This window comes from Carassius gibelio, chromosome B22 (assembly GCF_023724105.1).
Source record: "Carassius gibelio isolate Cgi1373 ecotype wild population from Czech Republic chromosome B22, carGib1.2-hapl.c, whole genome shotgun sequence".
In the NCBI taxonomy this organism is placed as follows: Eukaryota; Metazoa; Chordata; class Actinopteri; order Cypriniformes; family Cyprinidae; genus Carassius; species Carassius gibelio.
The window spans coordinates 8,998,231-9,018,636 of NC_068417.1; the positions used below are offsets into that span (position 1 = coordinate 8,998,231).

General features: G+C 36.3%; 2 protein-coding genes across 7 annotated transcripts in view; one reads left to right on the plus strand and one right to left on the minus strand.

Annotated features, from left to right (window-relative positions):
- Positions 1-3,625: 3,625 nt before the first annotated feature.
- On the plus strand, positions 3,626-15,994 carry LOC127987290 (cortexin-1-like). Of its 2 annotated transcripts, XM_052589542.1 has the most exons (3): positions 3,629-3,729; positions 10,916-11,083; positions 13,533-15,994. In XM_052589542.1, exon 3 carries the CDS (start codon positions 14,287-14,289, stop codon positions 14,548-14,550), a length of 264 nt encoding a protein of 87 aa, XP_052445502.1. In that variant the 5' UTR covers positions 3,629-3,729; positions 10,916-11,083; positions 13,533-14,286; the 3' UTR covers positions 14,551-15,994. The 2 variants fall into 2 exon arrangements, 1 of the variants encoding a protein (XP_052445502.1); XR_008161153.1 differs by lacking the exon at positions 10,916-11,083 and having other exon boundaries at positions 3,626-3,729; positions 13,533-14,290.
- Positions 15,995-16,110: 116 nt separating this feature from the next.
- The window catches only part of LOC127987289 (fibrillin-2), a 62,531-nt gene continuing 58,235 nt past the window's right edge, over positions 16,111-20,406 (minus strand). For all 5 annotated transcript variants that reach the window (XM_052589539.1, XM_052589538.1, XM_052589541.1 and 2 more), the window contains 4 exons: positions 19,812-19,931; positions 19,503-19,734; positions 18,725-18,884; positions 16,111-18,585 (listed from right to left, as the gene is read on the minus strand). In XM_052589539.1, coding sequence (XP_052445499.1) covers positions 18,211-18,585; positions 18,725-18,884; positions 19,503-19,734; positions 19,812-19,931 — 887 coding nt within the window. In that variant the 3' untranslated portion in view covers positions 16,111-18,210. The remainder of the gene's footprint in view (positions 18,586-18,724; positions 18,885-19,502; positions 19,735-19,811; positions 19,932-20,406) is intronic.

Here is a 20,406-nt window from a genome sequence, read left to right on the forward strand (position 1 = left end):
TCTCTTTTTAACGGGCAACACGCTGCGAGAGTTTCAACTGAGGAACCGCCCGGTCCTTCAGCGGCTCTTTCTCGTTCTCTCTCACACACGTACAGATGAGTAGCCACGCATTATTTAAAGGGGTCATGTGATGCCATTTAAAATTTCCTTTCTCTTTGGAGTTTTAAAAGCTCTTGATACATAAAGAAGATCTGTAAAGTTGCAAAGACTAAAGTTTCAAATCCAAAGAGATATCTTTATAAAAGTTAGGAGTCAACCACGCTCTCCAAACACAGCTCATTCTAACACGCCCCCAAATGTCTACGTCACCATGTAGGAAGATTTGCATATCCCCACCAAATATTCAGGCAAAGAAACAAGGCGTACCTTTTATTCCCTCATTTGCTGCCTCTGTCTTGTTGTGGAGATGCTGTGTGTTTCATTGTGAAAGCGGACTACTTTGTTTGGTCTTTCTAAAGAGGACACAACTTGAAATCAGTGATTAAGTTGTATTTACAACACTGCTCCAGAACAGTTCAACCCAAATATTCCGATGTGTACAGCGCATTTTACGGAGGCATCTGTGGATAAAGGCTGTTTCTAGAAAGTGGGGTGATTCCAACTTTGGAAAGACAGTCTGACTCAGTATATAAGTACGTTTTTTATATTTGTATTTTATATTTATTACAAAAGCAGTCTTAAGTCATTGGGGTATATTTTTTGCAATAGGCAAATAATAATAATAATAATACTATGGGTCAAAATTATTTATTTTTCTTTTATGCTAAAAATCATTAAGATATTTTAAAGATCATGTTCCATGAAGATATTTACTAAATTCCCTAATGTAAATTTATCAAAACGTATTTTTTGATCAGTAATATGCATTACTAAGAATTCATTTGGACAAATTCAAAGGCGATTTTTTTCAGTATTTCGATTTTTCTTCACCCTCAGATTCCAGATTTTCAAATAGCTGTATTTCACCTAAATATCATCATATCCTAACAAACCATGGAAAGCTTATTTATTCAGCTTTTAGTGGATGTATAAACCTCAATTTAGAAAAATTTACAATTTAAACTTGAGTTTTGAGCAGTGTAGAGTAGTTTTTGTTGTTTGTCATTTCTCCGATCACAAATGCAAACATAGTTTAATGTTCACGCAGCACGATTAACAATTTAACACTTAAAAAAAAGACAGTATAAATCATTAAAATAAGTAATGATGTCCCCACTGGATGCTACAAATGCCTTGTTTGTAATGAATCTTTAATTGTTTTTGTCTCGTCGATCTGGTACAAGTCATCACAGTACGTTAAGGAGACTGATTAGCATTGTAAAAATCTACACGTTTCAGAAGTCGGGGCATGGGGGAGCACCGATAATGTACATTATGTGGAAAATGTGTTTTTTTAACCTTAAAACCACAGCTGTTATGGTGTGTCCACATCAAAAGTAAAGCAGGTTACTCGCGGGATGTTTTTCGGGCACTGGTGCGAACAAAACCAAAGTCCCTTTCAAGGAAAGTCCGTTCACTCCAAGTCCAAGTCCTATCTAAATGAATGGATATTGTCTTTATACGTGTCTGAAAAGTTGTTTTTAGTTGGAATTTGACCCAGCAGAAATTACATTTTGAAAAATTTGCCCAATGAATCAATTCCCAGCTGGCATGTCAGTGTTTTTTGGCCAAAGTGTTCAGTGAAGAACATTTTAATCTCTCCTCAGAAAAACATACATCATATGACAAGACAGGTTTGGAAAATATATTAGAAACCTTTAATTAGCACTTGAGTAATTTGTGTATTAAATGGTATCAGAGAAAAATGAATGACAAGAGAAACTGACAAGGTAATTTCAGGATATTGGTTGCGCGCTTGCCAATACTCCTCCTTACAGACTGGGTTCACAGAGACAAATCTCACTGTCTGACCTGCGGGAGAGGCTGGCGTCCACATGCTTGGCACAAGCAAGGATTGGCAGGATTCAGCGTAGATGGCAGCAGGTGGTGCAGATGGCCGAGTCGCCACCTTCGGTTGGACGATTCGCTGTGTTGGGATTAAGTTCTGGAGGGTTATGGCTTAAAGAGTCAAACTGTAACCTTCTGTCAGACTGGAAACCTCAATGAAATTTGATGATTTATCCATAAATACTGCACTTCCATTGTGTGAAACTGATTTAATTATTGGACATTAATGTTCCAGCTAACAACATCTGGTTTCCAGAATATTCTGTTTTTAAAACCTAAAAATAGCCTTTAGGGAACCATTCTGTGTAAGTTCTCTTTATTGTCTCAAACTTTCTAGAAAGATTATATTAAGGTTACAAAAAAGAGAACATTCTCAGAACATTTTATTTGGTTAATAATAAACAAAATAAAGAAAATAAACAAATTGGAACCAAATGGAACGCTCTGTGTTTGCTTCCGAAGATATCAAAGTACCAACTCCAGTGCAAATAAAACATCTTAATCTGTATTTTGATACTGTTTTCCAAAATATATATATTTTAAAGATATAGGCCACCCAAAAATACAAATTCTGTAATTATTATTCACCCTTACATCGTTCCAAACTTGCATGACTTCCTTTCATTTGTGGAAAACAAAAGATGATATTTTTAAGAATTTTGGTAACCAAACATATTTGGCCCCCATTGACTTCCATTGTGTGTTCTTTTTTACATATAATGCAAGTCAACGTGAACCGAAACCATATGGTTACCAACATTCTTCAAAATATCTTCTTCTATGTTCTGCAGAAATAAAAAACTTGTACAGGTTTGAATGACATGAGGGTGAATAATGATTATTGTTTATATATATATATATATATATATATGTGTGTGTGTCTACAATGATTTTAAGAGTTTTGTTGTCCCTTCTTGTGGTTTGGATTCAAACAGAGATCTGACATTTTCTTTAATCACATCATGTTTTTTTCTGCATCCTCACTCGTTTAAATTTAGTGTTTTGGGAAAGATCCATGTTATGTAATTGGGTGGATGTGGTTTCTTGTTGGCAACAGATGGCCTGTGCTGTCATGAACAGATGGGGGGCCACATTGATCACAGAGGGATGTGGTGAGTTGTTTATTTCTGAACAGTCAAAACATAATTTTTATGACACTTCACATGCACCCCTGAAGCTGGTGACTCTTTAAATAAATTTATATTTAGTTAATAGATTTTGATTGAAATATGTCAAAATACCAGAAAAGCTCAAGTTGTCTTTAAATGAAACATTAATGAAACATTATATATATATATATATATATATATATATATATTAAAACTGTTATAGGCCATATTTCTTAAATTAATATATGTTAATATATATTTTATAAAAATATCATTTTAGATAAGTGAATCATTTAGATTCTTTTATTAATCTTCAATTCTATTTTAGCTGAATTTAATAGCATAAACAAACAACAGCTTAATCCATGCTTTGTTGATTATTATAGATTTGTTCATGACTTATTAATGATTAGGTATTTATTTATGAAGTCCCACTGTATTCACACTGCAAGATCCAAATCAAGCCAACCCCTGTAAGTAAAAAGGAAATTCTATGCTCTGATTGGTTTATGTGGTGCACGCGGGTTCTTTAAGAGCAGGTCGCGCGCCTGTTCGCGCCCTCGCACTCAGTCGGAGCTGCCTCGTGAGCGCGCAGCTGCTGAACGCGCCCAAGTTTCGCGGGCAGACACCGAGGAGGATACTCTCCTCTCACATCACACTCAACAACGAACAGGTTAGTCAGTACTTTATTACTTATTTCACTGTATTTAGATTTAATGCGTGTATGAGGGCAATTTAGATGTGTGACGCGTTTTAAACGGCTTTCACGCGAGCTTAGGCGAAATCCGTTATTTTACAGAGAACCAACTAAATAACATAGATGTCATATAGGAAAACTTTAATTTATTCGACATGATTATATACTATAAAAATATATTTAACCTTAAGGAAATTGAGATTACTGTATGTAGTTGTTTAAATCTTTATGATTATATAATTAGACAGAAAAGTATGAAAAAGTAGGCTACCACATTTAATGTAACGTTAGTACTGTTGTTTTTTTTTTTATTTAACGTTACCTCAAGTAGCTAACGTTACTCAATCATTCAGTACTTTATGTATAAAATTTTGTCTTTTTAAAATTTTATTTAGATTGATTAATACATCTGAAAGCTGAATAAGATTTCCATTGATGTATGGTTTGTAGAGAGGCAACTATTTGAAAATCTGGAATCTGAGGGTGCAAAAACATCTAAATACTAAGAAAATCGCCTTTAAAGTTGTCCTAATGAAGTTCTTAGCAATGGAAATTACTAAGCAAAAATTAAGTTCCATCTTCATAGAACATGATCTTTACTTAATATCCTAATGATTTTTGTCATATAATAAAAATCAATCATTTTGACCCATATAATGTATTGTTGGCTATTATTGCTAATAAACCTGTGCTACTTCTGACTGGTTTTGTTTTCCAGGGTCACCTATATTACCTTATATTTTACACATTGATATGAATACCATTCAGTAGCCTACCATGGTAATTTCAAATTGCCATGTTGACATTCATATTGCCAACCAACCTTTAAATCATGATGATCATCACCATACTATGCATATACTTTGTTCTTTTGGACATGTACTATAGCAGTACCATAGTATTTTTTTTTCACCTTGTGGTAATGTTAGGACTTTTTTGTTCAGTTATGTGATCATATTTTTAATGAATACTAATATTATGTGGAATACCCTGATATTAGGATAATCTCTCATTTTGGGGCATTTCATTATTTTGAAAGCATGTGATGATGAATATGCAGTTTATTAAATATTAACATCTTTTCTCACACCATACATTTTACGAATATATATTAAAAAGCTTGAGACTCTTATCAATATTTTATGAAAGTCTGTAGCTTTATATCAAACCTAAAGAATTCAATTCATGGATTATAGTGTGTATATATGGCTTGAAACCATTTATGAAAGGCTTCTTAAATAATGCAGTAATCTGCTTTTAATAAAATAAGACTATAAAGCATAAGCCATAGCTGATGTAATGCAGATGATATGGCACGGAACAAATACTCAGATCCAGGATCATTTTTCTCATTGGGAAAAATTTTGCTGATCTACTTCTATTCAATTAGATCGGTCTCCCACATCCATAAAGCAATGCTGAAAAGATCAGCGTTATTAATCTCAGTCAGCATGTTCACGACAGAAACCATTCATAAGGTTTTCGGTGCAAAAATAGTACAAGCGTCAGTCAAAATTAATTACAGAGTCAGGCAATTACACTCAAAAATTAGCTTGAAGGGACCAATGGGGCGTAGCTGTATGATAATACGCCTCTTTAGGCCTGATCAGACGAGTGATGTGAATTTAAAAACATGTCCTTCCCAGCCAACAGGAAACATTCTTAGAATGTTCTGGCAAGGTTCTCTCAAAATGATGAACGAACATTCTTCAAGTTACATGTATTGAAGCTTCCGTTTTATCTGTAATGTTCTCAAAACATTAGCACTGAAACGTTATTTATACATGGTTCATGGAGCATTTTCTTCTACACTGTTTTACCTGGATGTTTGTGACATTTTCAGAACGTTCAAAGAATGTTCAGTACTAACATTCTCATAATGTTTGCAGAATTCTAAAACTGAATGTTTCCTGAAAGTTGCATTACCAGGATTAAAAAAAAAAAAAAACGTTTTGTAGTAATGTTCTTTATAATATTTTTGCAAACATTAAAAAAACTGAATGTTCGTTTACTGTTCGCAAAAAAAAAAAAAAAAAAAAAGTTTTAAAAATGTAACTCTGAATGTTCAAAATCTGTGGCATTTTAAATGTTTTAAAAATGATATGAAACATTTAGTTTTAAGCGTTCCAAATACATTAAAAAAAAAACGTTTTCTTAATTTGCAGCACCTTTTAAAAACTGGATGTTTTGAACACTCTGAGAATATTCAGTAGTAATGTTTCCATAACGTTTGCAAAATTATAAAATAGAAAGTTTTTGAACATTGAGAAAATCACGTTTTGATAACTTATTTTTAAAACGTATTTATTATTTTATTTTTATTATATTATTTATTAAATTGGTTGTTTGTTTTGAACGTTCAGTTCTAATGTTCCCATAATGTTTGCAAAATGATAAAATGGAATGTTACAGTAATGTTTACATTACATTTTGAATGTTAAGAACATTCTGAAAATAACATTTCCATAACTGACTTTTTCAAAACATTTAAAAAAACTGGATGTTATGTTCCCATAATGTTTGCAAAGTGATTAAACAATGTTTGCATAACCGAAAAAAAAAAAAAAAACATTTTTGAAACCTTTACAAAAAACATTCGGAGCATGTTTAAAATATAACGTTTTCAGAAGTTGCGTTTTTAAAACCTTTCACAAACTTGATGCTTTAAATGTCGAGAAAATTCAGTAGTAACATTTCTAAAATATTTGGAGAATTCTAAATTAAACAGAAAACTAAGTGTTTACATAACCAAGAAAATAACCGGTTTTTAAAGATTTAAAAAAGTGGATGTTTTGAACATTCTGAAAGAGTGTTTTTTTTAGAACTTAATGGAAACAGCAAAACATCCCTGGAACACAGTATTTGATAGCAGGGTGTCCTTTGCCCTCCAACACTACCTTCTCGTTCTCCAGCCTTTTTTGACTCTGTGGAAAGATGAATTTGAGCTTTCAGGGCCGGATGTGGGCGCAGGCAAAGCGATTGTTGCGTTTTCCTGGAATCAGCGTTTTTATTTCCATCTGCCGTGATTCAATAATCTGTTCTTAATAGCTGGGCTAGCGTACATCTGCGCTGGGATCTCCCATTGTCAAGATTTGGCTGGAGTCGTTTTATCTCCTCTGGCGTCTCAATCTTGCCCTCCTCCCGACAGCGAGGCACATTTTTCAACACACATTTGCTGAGGTTTGACATGACACAGCGTCACTCTCTCTCTCTCTCTCTCTCTCTCTCTCTCTCTCTCTTCAGTATTCAGTGGCCGGTGTTAACTCACCTTAGGCAGCGATCGGTGTTGTCCTTTTGAGTCACTGTTGCTCAATGTTTTTAACCCAGTTATGTTAATCTGGTTGTGTCTGGTTTTATTAGTAATATTATTACTTTAAAGTTAAGTTTAAGTATGTAGTCACGTAGTCCAAAAGTTTTGGCAACCCCTCACTTCCCGTCCCGACTGACACCAGGTGGAAGACGTCCCACTAAGGACCTGTGCTGTCCGAAGCGCTCACTCACTGCCGTCTCCTCTGTCCATCAAACGCTCTTGCGGCTCAATAATTCATGCTTTGATTTGGGATGTGAATTAAAGACGTCAGGAGTGCTGACAGATCACTTCCCCTCAGTCTCCACAGGCCAAGTCCAGGTTAACACTGACACGTTCAGACTGATCTGGGCCCAGCCGTCCTTACAAAGTTTTCGGGTATTTCACTTCACAATACTCTATAGTAAGGATGCAAATAAATCAATGCATTGCGAATCAAGAAATGATTCAACATCGATTTTCCTCGAGTCGATTCTGAGCCTAGTTTTGAATAGCAGATGGCGCTACTTCTTCTCGTTTCCAAATCCTGTACCACACACTTGAACCTAAAATAATCATTCATAAAAACTGGAGTAGAGTGCCATCTACTGTTAAAATCTAAGCTCAGAACTGATTCCAGAGAGAATCGCGACACATTCTGATGATTTATCATCGTAGACCAACTCTGTATGCAATGTTTTTATTCAAATGCCAATATTTTCAAATTCCAATATTCTAATTCGGTGACTAGTTCAGTTTTTTCCCGTCTTTGTTTTTCTCTAAAAAAGAACCAGAGTTGAGTGAATGATTCAGTGACTCGCATTCATGGAGGAAGCCGCTTGTTTCTGTATGAATCAGTGCTTTCAAACGAATCTGCTGAAATAATGATTCAGCGACTCCCTTTTCCTCAATGATTCTGTGCTTTTAACAAATCCGTTTACTGAATATTCATCAGCTCCGTTACAAAGACAGACACTTGTTTAATTTCTAAATGAATCAGTTGACTGTATGGTTCAGTGATTTGGGTATAAATACAGTCACTTGTTTTGTTTATAAAAGATGTAATGTTTTTGAAGAATCTGAAAATAAATAAATAAATAAATAATCTAAAACGTAAATGATTTTTTCCTTTAGGGCCAATAACTGGTAAATGGAAGATAATTGGATAAAAAAAATCTGAAGAATATTTATAAAATATAAAAATATTTCTATTTATACTTTTTGGAGATCTTTAGATCTTGGGTCTTTAGTATCAAATATTGCAACTGACTTTATGATAAAACATTTTATTTAACATTTTTAAGTAAAAGTTTTCGTATTTAATCGTTTTCATTTGAAAAGCAAGAGCACTTAAGGTAATATTATAATAAGAGTACATAATTTAAAAACTTTAAATGTAATCTGTATTTTTAATATTGTTTAAAGATAGTGTTATTAAATGTTAGCATGATCAATTATCGAAATGTAAAAGTACATCATTTTAAATATTTAAATGTGTTTTTTAAACGTTTATGTTCTTTTTATAACATTATTTTACTTTATTTGAATTTTACATGTTCTGTTTTATATGCTTTAAGTATTTTTATTTTACTTTTTTATTATTATTTTTATATGACGTTATAGATTTAATATTGTTTAATTTGCATTATTGTAATTTATTTACAATGTGCACTTAGAAGTTTATTTACATTTTATTAAATTATTTCCCCTTATAATATTTTTGCTGCTTCTCCTTATTGAATCTGCCATTTCTCATTGAATCGGAGGTCCAGATTCTCAAATCTCGATATGAGTTCATGAATAACTATGAATAATTGTACATCCCTGTACTCGTATGAAAACCCCACAGTTCTCCATCATCCCCATGATATTTCACTTTAGTGGCGAGCTCAAGGTGAGCGGGACGTTTCCCGCAGACGTGCCGCCGGTGACAGTGATCCGTTATTGATGAATGCACACGAGCACACGAACAGAAACATAAAGCGAAAAATCAAAGACTGTCAGCAGTAACGGTCGAGATGGATGGCGTCATCTCTCCTTTCCTTTCTCTTCCCAGACCCGTTCTATCTTGATAAACATCCAGCTGGCGGGAAAATTGAACCGAATTCGCCGTTAGCCCTCGGTTAGCATTTTCTTCAATGCTAACACCATTCGTTTGTCATCATACTGTGTCCTTTAATTAGTTTCGGAGAGGGCTCTCGGACAAATAATGACGAATCCGGCCGTTTGGTCCGTCTCAGTGAATAATGAGCTGGGTTTCAGTCGTTTTCCTCACAAATGTTCCCACGGGCCAAAAGCGGAGACACCACGCGGACGTTTCCTCCCCGAGGAGCTTGTTAATGAAAAGCCGTTCGTTTTCAGATGAGGAAGAGCTGAGGAGAGTTTCTTCCTCAAACACACACACACACATTTACTACTGTGATGGAGAATCTGATGCGTCATGAGAAACTTTTAGTCTGGTGAGGGCTTTTCTGAAATAAATGAATAGGTTTGTTCTGCAAGGATGCATTAGATTGATCTAAAGCGACAGTGAAGACATTTATAATGTTGGAAAATATTTCTGTTGCAAATAAATGCTGTTCTTATGAGCTTTCTAGTCATCAGCGAATCCTGAAAAAAAAAACTTGTTTTCAACATTGATAATGATCAGAAATGCAGCAAATCGTGATTCCTAATATGAATTTTGAAGGATCGTGTGACACAAGAATGGAGAAATGATGCTGAAAATTCACATTTGATCACAGGAATAAATTATATTTTAACAGATGATACAACAGAAACTAGTTATTTTATATTTTAATAATATTTAATAATTTTTACTGTATTTTTGATCAAATAAACACCGCCTTGGTGAGCATGAGAGACTTCTTTCAAAAACAGGAAATAAATAGATTTAGATATGAATTATATATGTAGATAAATGCATGAATAAATGTTTATAAACAACAAATATTGTTTATAAAATGTTGTTAGTTCTTGTTATTAAAACATAATCTATCCCTGTGTTCAATTAATGAAAAAAGCATAAAACATGCCTTTTTGAGTTTTGCTTTATTACACTATTAGAAGCCATAATTGAATATAATAGAAATCATAAACTGCATACAGAAAAATCTTTCCAACTTTATCATGTATTATATGAAAGTAATGCATTATTTTATAATAATGGGGGAAAAAAGCACAAAACATGCCTTGACTTTTACTGTTATTTGTTATTATTATTATTATTATGTAATTTATTATTTTTGAAACAATATACATAAAATATTTAATTTTTGTAAAGTATAATACAAAATGATATATTATAATATGTAAAAATATAAAGTTTTTTTTTTTACTGTAGTGATTATTATTATTTTTATTATTATTTCTATTTTTATTTCATGCATTATACATTTTACTCAGCCATAGTATAATTTGAGAATAATTTTATAATGCATTATATAAATGTAAATGTATTGTTATAAGAAATTAAAAAAGCATAAAACATGCCTAGACAATTTTTTTAACTAGTTATACTACGTTTGACTTCTTGCATTAAACATTTAACTCCGTAAACAACTTCTATCAAATATAATATTTAATATTTAATAAACAGTAGAATATGAAATATAATATACAGTTCACCATACAGCATATAAGTATCACTAAGGACCCTAAAGAAGGACCAAAAAGGTATTTTTGAACAGTTTCTGAGAGCACATTACCCAGGGTAGGTTTGATGCATCATGAACAGAAAGAAAGATGTATTCCTGTCCTGTTTACTTGTTAATTGATCCTGTGGATGTCATTGAGGGGGTTTAACAGCCTGAAGATCTGGCAACCGGCCCTGTTATTGCACAAACATGCACTTCTGACCAGGTCGATGTTGTTTAGGGTCCCACAGATTCGTTGAGTGTTTGCTCTGAGACGAGTCCTCTGGCTGTGACCTGTGTTTCTGAAGACCTGCTGGGTTTCCATCTGCTCCAGCCGTTCACCCTCAGCGTCTGAAGGACAGAAAACACAAACCAGATCTCTGATATCTCCGAGCTGAGCACCAGCGAGGTGACGTGGCTCTCATTTGTCATCTAGAGTTACAAACTGGGATCAGATTTGCAGTTAAGTCTCAGTATGAACTTGGACATTTTCATTCGATCCACAGACCGGTTTCATATTTTTTGAGGCCATGGACTGTCAAAATGTCAAATATGTGAATCATTGCAGAATCATATATAAAAAATCGAATCGAAGGACCTCATTTTTTACTGTTAATACTGAGGTATTATTATATAGACCACAATATCAACTTTGGTCAATTTTAATATTTATACATATGTATTTTAGTCATTATTATTATTATTGTAAGCATTATTAGTATTTATTTTTTACTATCATTATTATTATTTTTTTTTTTAAATAACATTATTAAAAGAATGAGTAAATAGAATCAAAACTATAATATAATTTAAATAAATATTTAAATATAAAATTTGCATCATGTAAATTCCTGTTCAGTAATTTTATTATTAGTAGTAGCATTTTTTCTTAAATTAATAAAATATAACAATTAGTATAGAAATAGAAGCATCTTTATCCATTCATTTAATTATGATAATGATGACGACAATTATGGTGATGATAAGTTAATGAATGAATAAAGTGTTGAAAATAAAAATACAGTTTTTAATATAAATGATAATTTTACAAAATTTTACTAGACCTACAATAATTTACAGTATGTGGAAAATAAGGTTTTATTTCTTTCTTTCTTTTTTTTACCTTAAACACATTTCATTACACCAAATACACAAAATTATGTGTTTTTTTAGCAACATCATATGACCCCTCTAATTGAATAATAACAATAATAATAGTGAATTAATGAATTTATAAATAAAATGTTAAATCTAAATAAAAATAGTAAAATTAAGCAAATGTTAAAAAAATAATTGTAATAAATTATTATTTTTTACTGGTTTATTCATATTAATTGAATAATAATAATAAAATTTACAAAAATTAATTATAATTTTAAATAAATTATTTTGCTGGTTTATTAATATAATATTAATTCATTTAATATTAGGGAATGAATTAATTAATGAAATGTTGAAAATCTAAATTTTATTAAATTTTTACTGGTTATTTATAATAATTATAGAAATAATAATTACATAAATTTTATTACTAATAATAACACTATAATTTATCGCTTATTTATTAGTAGTATAGTGTTATTTATTGTAAGTTATTAATTTGTTTTTGACAGCAGCAGCATTTATATATATATATATATATATATATATATATATATATATATATATATATAGGTTGCACTTTATTTTACAGTATGTGTACTGCCATGTACTTTATAGTGTACTTACAGTGTATTTATCTAAGAAAGTTCTGGTAATACAGGGTAACTACATGGGGTAGGGTTAGGTTTAGGGGTAGGTTCAGGGTTAGTACCTAGTTATTACATAGTTATTGTAATTACTATAATAAGTACATAGTATGTACATGAGGAACAGGACTGTAAAATAAAGTGCTATATATATTTATTTTGCACAGTAAAATTTCCCTCTGCTCTGTAAGACCCTTGGGACTCTTGCTCTCGTGTCTCAGGGAAGAGCTGATTGATTAAGTCCCGTTGATGAAGTGGCCAGAGCGAGCAGCACAGGACGCAGAGATACGGCTCGCGTGAAGAGAGCGTCGTCCCAGATCCTCACGTCGTCCCGTCATCCATCATGAGGCTTGGGCCCGTCCATTCAGCACCAGTGATTTCTGCGCCAGTCATCCATCTTTCCCCTTGTCTCTGTCTGATCGCTTTAATCACGCTGCCGCTGTTCACAAGTTTAAGATAATCGTCTGCTGACATTTTGCATCCTGTGATCCCAAACCAGCGACACTCGAGAGAGAATGAGACTCGTATTATTCACAAATGCTTATTTGGTTTCCTCCAGGAGGCCGCTAATGATTCCTTAAAAAGCCCCGCTGATGGATAAAGACTACATTTACAACAGCCGCTTTTGCTGGTATTGCCGTTTTGTAATCAGCTGCACCATTACGTAGAGTGTCAGGGTAATTATAGAAGTTTTGCTTGGATTAGTAGAAACATTCATTCAGGCGCTCAGATTTGACACATGACTTTATAAGCCTCCACATCATTAACATGATCAACAATCTACTGAAAACATGAGTTATGCCATCTTCTGCCATTTAATATCATCCTAATATATATATATATATATATATATATATATATATATATATATATATATATGATTTTTCTTTTATTTTTACTGTTTTAACAAAAAAAATTAACGTGCCAAATGTGCCTTAGGCCAAAGTTTTTTTACATTTTTTTTTAATACATTGTGGTAACATCCAGTGTACACTTCTGAAATGCACATAATAGCTTCTTCATTGTGAGCTTTTTTGGGTTTAGGAACAGTTAATGGTCATGCAACTAAACGGATTAAATGCTGAATTCGTGTGTGTTGTGTGTTTACAGGGTGAAGTACAACAGACCAGAGGCCAAACGCTCTGTAGCGAAGGCGTCGTTTCTGTGACTCTGTGCTGTCCACCTACATCCCATCCTGGCCCTGAAATCCACACTATCCCAGACATTAGCCAGCCTCCATCAATAGTACCAACCTTACAAGACGCTTCTGTGTGAGAAAACACAAGCACGAAGGAACAGATCATCTCTGACTCATCAACCTAATGCACACCTACTGGAGCCCACTCAATTAAACTCGCTTGAACACACGGCTTTCCCGGCTTCGCATATTTATCTGATCTGATTAGGTGTCTGATGTGCTTTCAGCGGCAGTCAGAAATGGGATGCTTGCCGTGAGGCCATCCATAAACTGGCGCCCAACGTAGGGACAACACCTGCAAACCGTGTCCCATCTGGAACCAATTAGCCCCATCCCTACAGCCAAAAGAAACGAGCGTGTGACTCGAGTCCTTGCTGTTTTTATGCATTGTGGCAGCCCGTTGTGTCATGTCCCATCGGCTTGCGCTGCTCCACTTGCGTATCAGATACGATTTGACAGGTCTGGAATAAAAAAAGCCTGTCGTTTTGACCCCTCTTGGTCCCGGATTGCTCCACTTGTGTCACTTTGCGTGTCCGTCACGCGGTCGAAGGTGTCCACTTTGGCCTCGTTTGTTCACATCCAGGTCGCCGCATCAATCTGGCCAATCTCTCTGTCCCACCCACTCTTGCGACAGCTTGCAAGTTCTGTCGTCGCCCCCCCTGGAGGATGAGCGATGTGTCCACGTTAGACTATGAGCTGCTCTCGCCGGGGCCGTCATTTGCCGGGGTCCCCAGCAGCCCACCTCTTGGTGGCGATGCTGAGCAAAGGACGGCCTTCGCGTTCGTGGGTCTCCTGATGCTGTTTTTGATTTTCCTCTTGGTGCGTTGCTTCCGGATCTTGCTGGACCCTTACAGCCGAATGCCCGCTTCATCTTGGACCGATCACAAGGAGGGCTTCGAGCGGGGCCAGTTTGATTACGCCCTGGTGTAGTCATGTGACCTTGACACACCACCTGCCTTACCCCAACCTGTGGCATGACTCCAAGCCTGTAGCTAATTGCGCTTAAACCATCATGGGTTTGATTCCCAGGGAATGCACGTGCCATGTATACAGTACCTTGAAATACACTTTGGGCGAAAACTTAACCGAATTAACAGGGTCGTCCATTTCTTCCGCTGTAGCTACTTCCTCAGGACGGTCTACAAGGTCTACAACGAACAAACACATGAAGTCAACGGTTCAAGGTGCCCAACACAATGCTAACTGTGAACCGTTACTACCCTTCAGCTACTGTACATACTTTGTTACTGTAGATGAATCTTAATTGTAAAAGACATGATGAAACCCTTCAATGGACCCATGTAGATGGCATATTTAATTTAATGCAACTGAAAATGAGGCTATGTCGATTGTTGCTGTAAACTGATTTAAAAGGAAAGGAAAGTTAAAGGAAAGGACGTGTTGCCAAGAATGGTGTCCCATACTTGGAATTTGTGCTTTGCATTTAACCAATCCAAGTGCACGCACACATCAGGGAGTAGTGAGAAAAACACGTTAATTGTTTCAGTGAATTCAGCAAATGGTTTTCGCTAAGTTTACACAGATCACTTAAGTGTCATTAAAATGTCAATTTCTGTTAATTGTTGCGTTGAATTCAACAAATGGTTTATATACAATTTACACTGTAAAGATCACTGAAATTTCATTCAATTGTTGCTGCTTTGGATTTAACTTGGTTTCCAAAGCAATTTACACTTTGTTCTGCTTAGTCATTGCTGCCCTCATTGCCTCGTTTTCATTGGTGTAAAATTAAATAAGCCTTCTACCATGATTATGGCATACTCCATGTGATTTTGTCTATTTAGCATGGTAAATTTGCACAAAATACATCTTTAAGGAAAACTTCAGTATTGGAAAGTCAGAGTATGTCCGACATACCTGCTGCCTTCGACAGACCCGTTCTAAACTTTATACGTTTCTGAGGATGTTCTGGATTTGGAGCAAAAATCCCTTTAAGATTTCTGAACTTCTGTCCTTGTATTATTATTGCTGTTTCCTGTCCTTTTGACTATGTGTATATATATATATATATAAGCCATATGTTCTCATATATTGAAGGTTGTTCCTGTCATTGGTTGTCTGTTTGCTGATCTACCGAGCTCTCTGAAACCATTGTGATCGAAGAAAGGTTTAGAATCGGCCGAAAGATATATTTTTATATCCCCGCTCCGATTTGGAGTTCCCTTTTTGCTAATGTGTCGTCTTGAATTTGCAGCTCTCATTTGGACGGATGTGCAAAGAATGGTGATATGCCAAGAAACATTGGAGCTTGCGTTTGCTTTGTGAGTTTTGTAAGTAGTTTGGATATTTTCCTAATTCCCTTTTGTCTGAAATAAAACTGGGTTTATTCACTTAAGCCTTCCAAAATCTTCCAGACGAAGTGGCCACCCTTCTGAGATCAATAAGCCATTTCCACTTGGATACGCTCGCTAGATCTCTTTAGCATGGCTAAAAATAGCCTTTTGCACAAAGAGAACAGAAAGACAAAGGTTTAAAAATATAACCCATGTTGTTTTATTGCCATTTGTTGTTTCGTACAGATGTTCACAAACATTGTGCGGATCACTCCGATCTAACAGATGGATCAAAAATGGTTTAAAAACAATGCATTTGGAATTACTCATTAGCAGTGAACGGGGTGCTCAGGTTTCTCCGTCATGCATGTTTATGGCTCAGAAGAATTCATACAGATGCCCTAATCAATGCACCTCTGGGATTTATGGTATGGGATGACATCCTGAGCGACCCGGTCCACTTTCTTTGGTCTGTAGTTCGTAACCCAACACTAGCTTGATGACTATTTCAAGTTTGCTGCTGATTTTTTGACATACAGTACAGTCACGCACATTCGCTCTTTTACATGTAGTGGCATCAACAAAAACAAAAGATATGAAAGTATACAAAGTTCCCAAGTTAGACAAATGATTATGCATAAATATAGCTCAGGCTGTCGTACAGTGCAGTTACTGTGATGTTCAAGAAACAGTTTTGTCATTCTAGCACCAAAATCACTTTGTTTACAGCCTTTGAAAACAGTCCAATATTGCTGGTTGTTGCAATAAACTACAGTATTATTAATTTAGATGATCAATGGACAAGCTCATGTAAACAGTGATGTACGTCACGTAGTGCTCAGTGACAGTAAATTAAGTACGCCGTGATCATTAATTGTCAGTATTCAGAGGAAAAACAAAGTCAACAGCTCTTAAAGGCTATTTATCTAATGTGTACAAGTAAATATTTGGTTTGGCAGTCTTGATGCTTGAGAATACAAAAGAAGAAGAAATACAAACAAAAACTACATTTCACTTTAAAATATACAATTACAATTTTCAACAAGCTTTGATGGTAATGATTTTTCAGCATTGAGACAGTACAAAAGACAATCACACATGAAATAAAATAAAACACAAAAGACCTTTTGAAAAATGTCACGTTAGCGATCCACAAATCAGTTCGTAGTACAGCGTACGTTGGAATCTTAGCACCTTGTTTGTTTCGCGGTTACTGTGAAACTAAGAAACGAGGGTCACCTAGTAATCGTTACTACACTTGAAAGTTGAAAATGTGTGTTTGCGTGTCCGTATCTGGAGTGTTTAGGAGGACGGCTTGCCAAACAATCCTTATGTACAATTGAGACTGCACATCTCCAGCTGCAATCAAAAATGGCCTCTAGTTGGTTTAGAGAACTGCCAGTTCTCCATTCATATGTGCTCTGTTTGCCAAGCAGGTCTTTGTCAAATACACCAACAAGAGCACACAAGTATGGAGAAGAAAATGGTTCAAATGTGAATGCCAAGTTTGTGCAACATAACATGCATATTCGAAAACCCTTTAGACAGTCGCAGCCATTTTTGGAATGATTTTTCCCTGATTAAATTACGCAGAGGAGGCCCAGTGCAAATTGAGCACCACTCCTGTCCTAACTTCGGTACATATATTTGTGTGTGTTCTCGTGCATGTGTGTAAAATGAGGTAATGCGATGTGGCAGCTCATGCAAACACTCCAGAATGTCCCAGAAATATTGTGTAAAAAGACTCATTTCAGTTTCGAGAACCATAAGCAGTTTGAAACTCATGTTTTGACTCATGTTTAAACCTGAAAAATTGCTGCAGTGTGACCTTTTTTTGTGTTTAGTTTTAAAGACAGTACAATACTTGATGAATGACTAAATACTGAATGGAATAAACTTTTTACCCCAGTTTATACTGAGATATCGAGGTGAGTGAACAGTCTTTATATTTTTCTTCATCTATAATGCAACGTTTTTATGTGCACTAAAGACTGAAATGTCATTTCATGATAATTTTGACAGTTTACAACTGTAATAGCCATACTAAAATTAAATTGTCTTTACGACTGATTTTTCTGATTGTCCCTCTGGTAAAAGTGGGTGCTAAAGCTAGTGCTAACGCACTCCTGCTAATTTATGGTGGTATATGTACATATTCCACCGAACCTGGTGGAGTCGGTAGGAGCTGACATGAAAGGATGGCAAAAAAAAAACGAACCCAAAACATGGCGGTAAATTGACACAGTCTTGCAGAGCCTACGCCCTGCAGTGAAGGGCACGTGGTCAAGGGTCAGTCTCAGTGCAGGTGGATGTGCAGCTTGATGCGCAGTGCATCGCCAATCTCGCCCAGCAAGTAGTAGCTGTCATGTTGGTCCTCCATTTGATGAAGTTTGCGCGGACCGAACAGACGCAAGCTGGCAATCTCCAAGCGGTACAAACCTGGAGGGGGTGGCTTTCGACCCAGCCGCAGAACGCTCTTCCCATCGCGACGCTCCAGGATGCGGAAGTGGTCACCTTGGTTTCCATGCGTTATGACATAGCGCACATGGTGCTCAAGCGGCTCCAGGGCTGGAAGCAACTCAAGTAGGGGTTCCTTGTTTTGCAGCTGTGCCAGACTGAGGTTCATGGGGATAGCGGTCTGGACATCCATGCTGGCTAAGCTCACTGTCTCCTGAGGGAAGGACAGAAGAGTTGGAAACCTTAGAAGAAGCATCTGAAAGATTTAAGTCTATTACACCCTTTCAGTCTTAGCACTTTGGCTATATTGATAACAAGACATCTAAAGAGAGATGGACAGTACTCAAAAGTACCTTGAGCTCATTAGCGTCAGAATTACGCCTATGGCGACCTTTCTTTCCAAGGTCACCATTGATCTTGCATTCATAGCAGGCCTCTGGTGACAATGAGTCTTCGTCATCCACTCCCTCTGAGCCAAACTGACCCTGGAAGCCCGCTCCTGTGATGCAGTGCCTAGAAATGAAAAAGGGTGAAACATTAATGCATTCTTTGCACTTATACAGTTCAGGGAAGTGATTTCCAAATTCTTGTTCTGGAGGCCCAACAACCTATAGAGCAGGGATCTACTCTGCTCCTGGAGAGACCGTCCTTGCAAACTTCAGTTCCAATGCTGCTCCAACACACCTGTCTGTAATTACCAAGCAACCTTCGGTGTGGTTGACACAGGATGTAACTGAACTTTGAAGTATGGTAGTTCTCCAGGAGCAGGGTTGGATGGAGACTCCTGTGGATTCTAGCGCTAATCCTGAAGACCTTTGTAACCTGGGTTCGCTATACTTGGGGCTAAAGCTAAACCCTGCAGGACAGTGGCCTTCCAAGACCAGAGTGGACCTCCCTACTATATAGTGTACAGTATGTTCAAACTATTTGGGTATCCAGTCCTGCTACTGAAGGGCCACCTTCTTAGACTTTATCCCTTGAACTACCTAGTAAAGCTGTTCTGGATTACTAGAAGCATCCAAGTTGGGTGCATTGTAGAAAGGTGGGGCTGAACTCTGAAAGAAAGTTGTCGAGCAGGAATGCACACTTGTGGCATACACAAAAATGAGCAGGCTAGCCTTAATTACTCACCCTTGTCCTGCTCTGAAGAAGCCCCCGGGACATCCGCACAAGTATCCACCATCTGTGTTGGAGCAGCCATAGCTGCAGGGGTTATTGTTCAGGGCGCATTCGTTAACATCCTGGCATCCGCCAGCAGAGAGCTCAAAGTCGAAACCTGATGGGCACATGCACTTATAGCTGCCCAGAGTGTTATAGCAAGATGCAGACCCACAGACTTGGTTCCCGGCACATTCGTTCTCATCTGGGTGAATGGAAGACGCAGAAATTAGAACAACTGTGCAACTGAGAATCGCTATTCATCTGCGCAGAAATACTCACCCACACATTGATTCCACTGGTAGTGCTGAACGTAACCCTGCGGACATCCGCAACGAAAGCCTCCCAACATGTTCTGGCAACCATGTTGGCACCGGTGGTTTCCACCACATTCATCAACGTCTGTCAGAAACCAAAATCAGGTTAGCATGTGCTTCTAATCTTGTCCGTCCACCTTCTAAGTGGTGTTGGTTCCTTAAGTACTTTCTTTTCAATCAATTTTCCCATTGGGATTTTGAAAAAATGCTTTGTTAAAGCATTATATGCCACGAACCAAACCAAAAAATTCCAAGAAGTATTGCAAATGACAGTCTAAAGCCCAAGTGTACTTCGGCCGGTCATGATCAGTGATGGTCCGAACACTGTCCGTGTGATGCAATTTTTATAATCAGAAGTGTCCACTGACATCTACGTACAACAGCGCTGGCATGAGGTGAGTGTTGAGACAGAACGAGTCCACAAGGTGCTACGGCGATGTGTTGAATATGCTTTGAAAGCCACCTTGAAATGGCCGTGCGCGAGATGGAGCAGAACGCGTAAAAAGTTTACCTAGAACTTAAAGACAGTAAAATTTGTATAGACGTAAAAACATTTGTAT

Bases quoted from the DNA above. Each gene is read 5' to 3' on its own strand.
- LOC127987290 (XM_052589542.1), top strand. From the start codon at position 14,287: ATGAGCGATGTGTCCACGTTAGACTATGAGCTGCTCTCGCCGGGGCCG.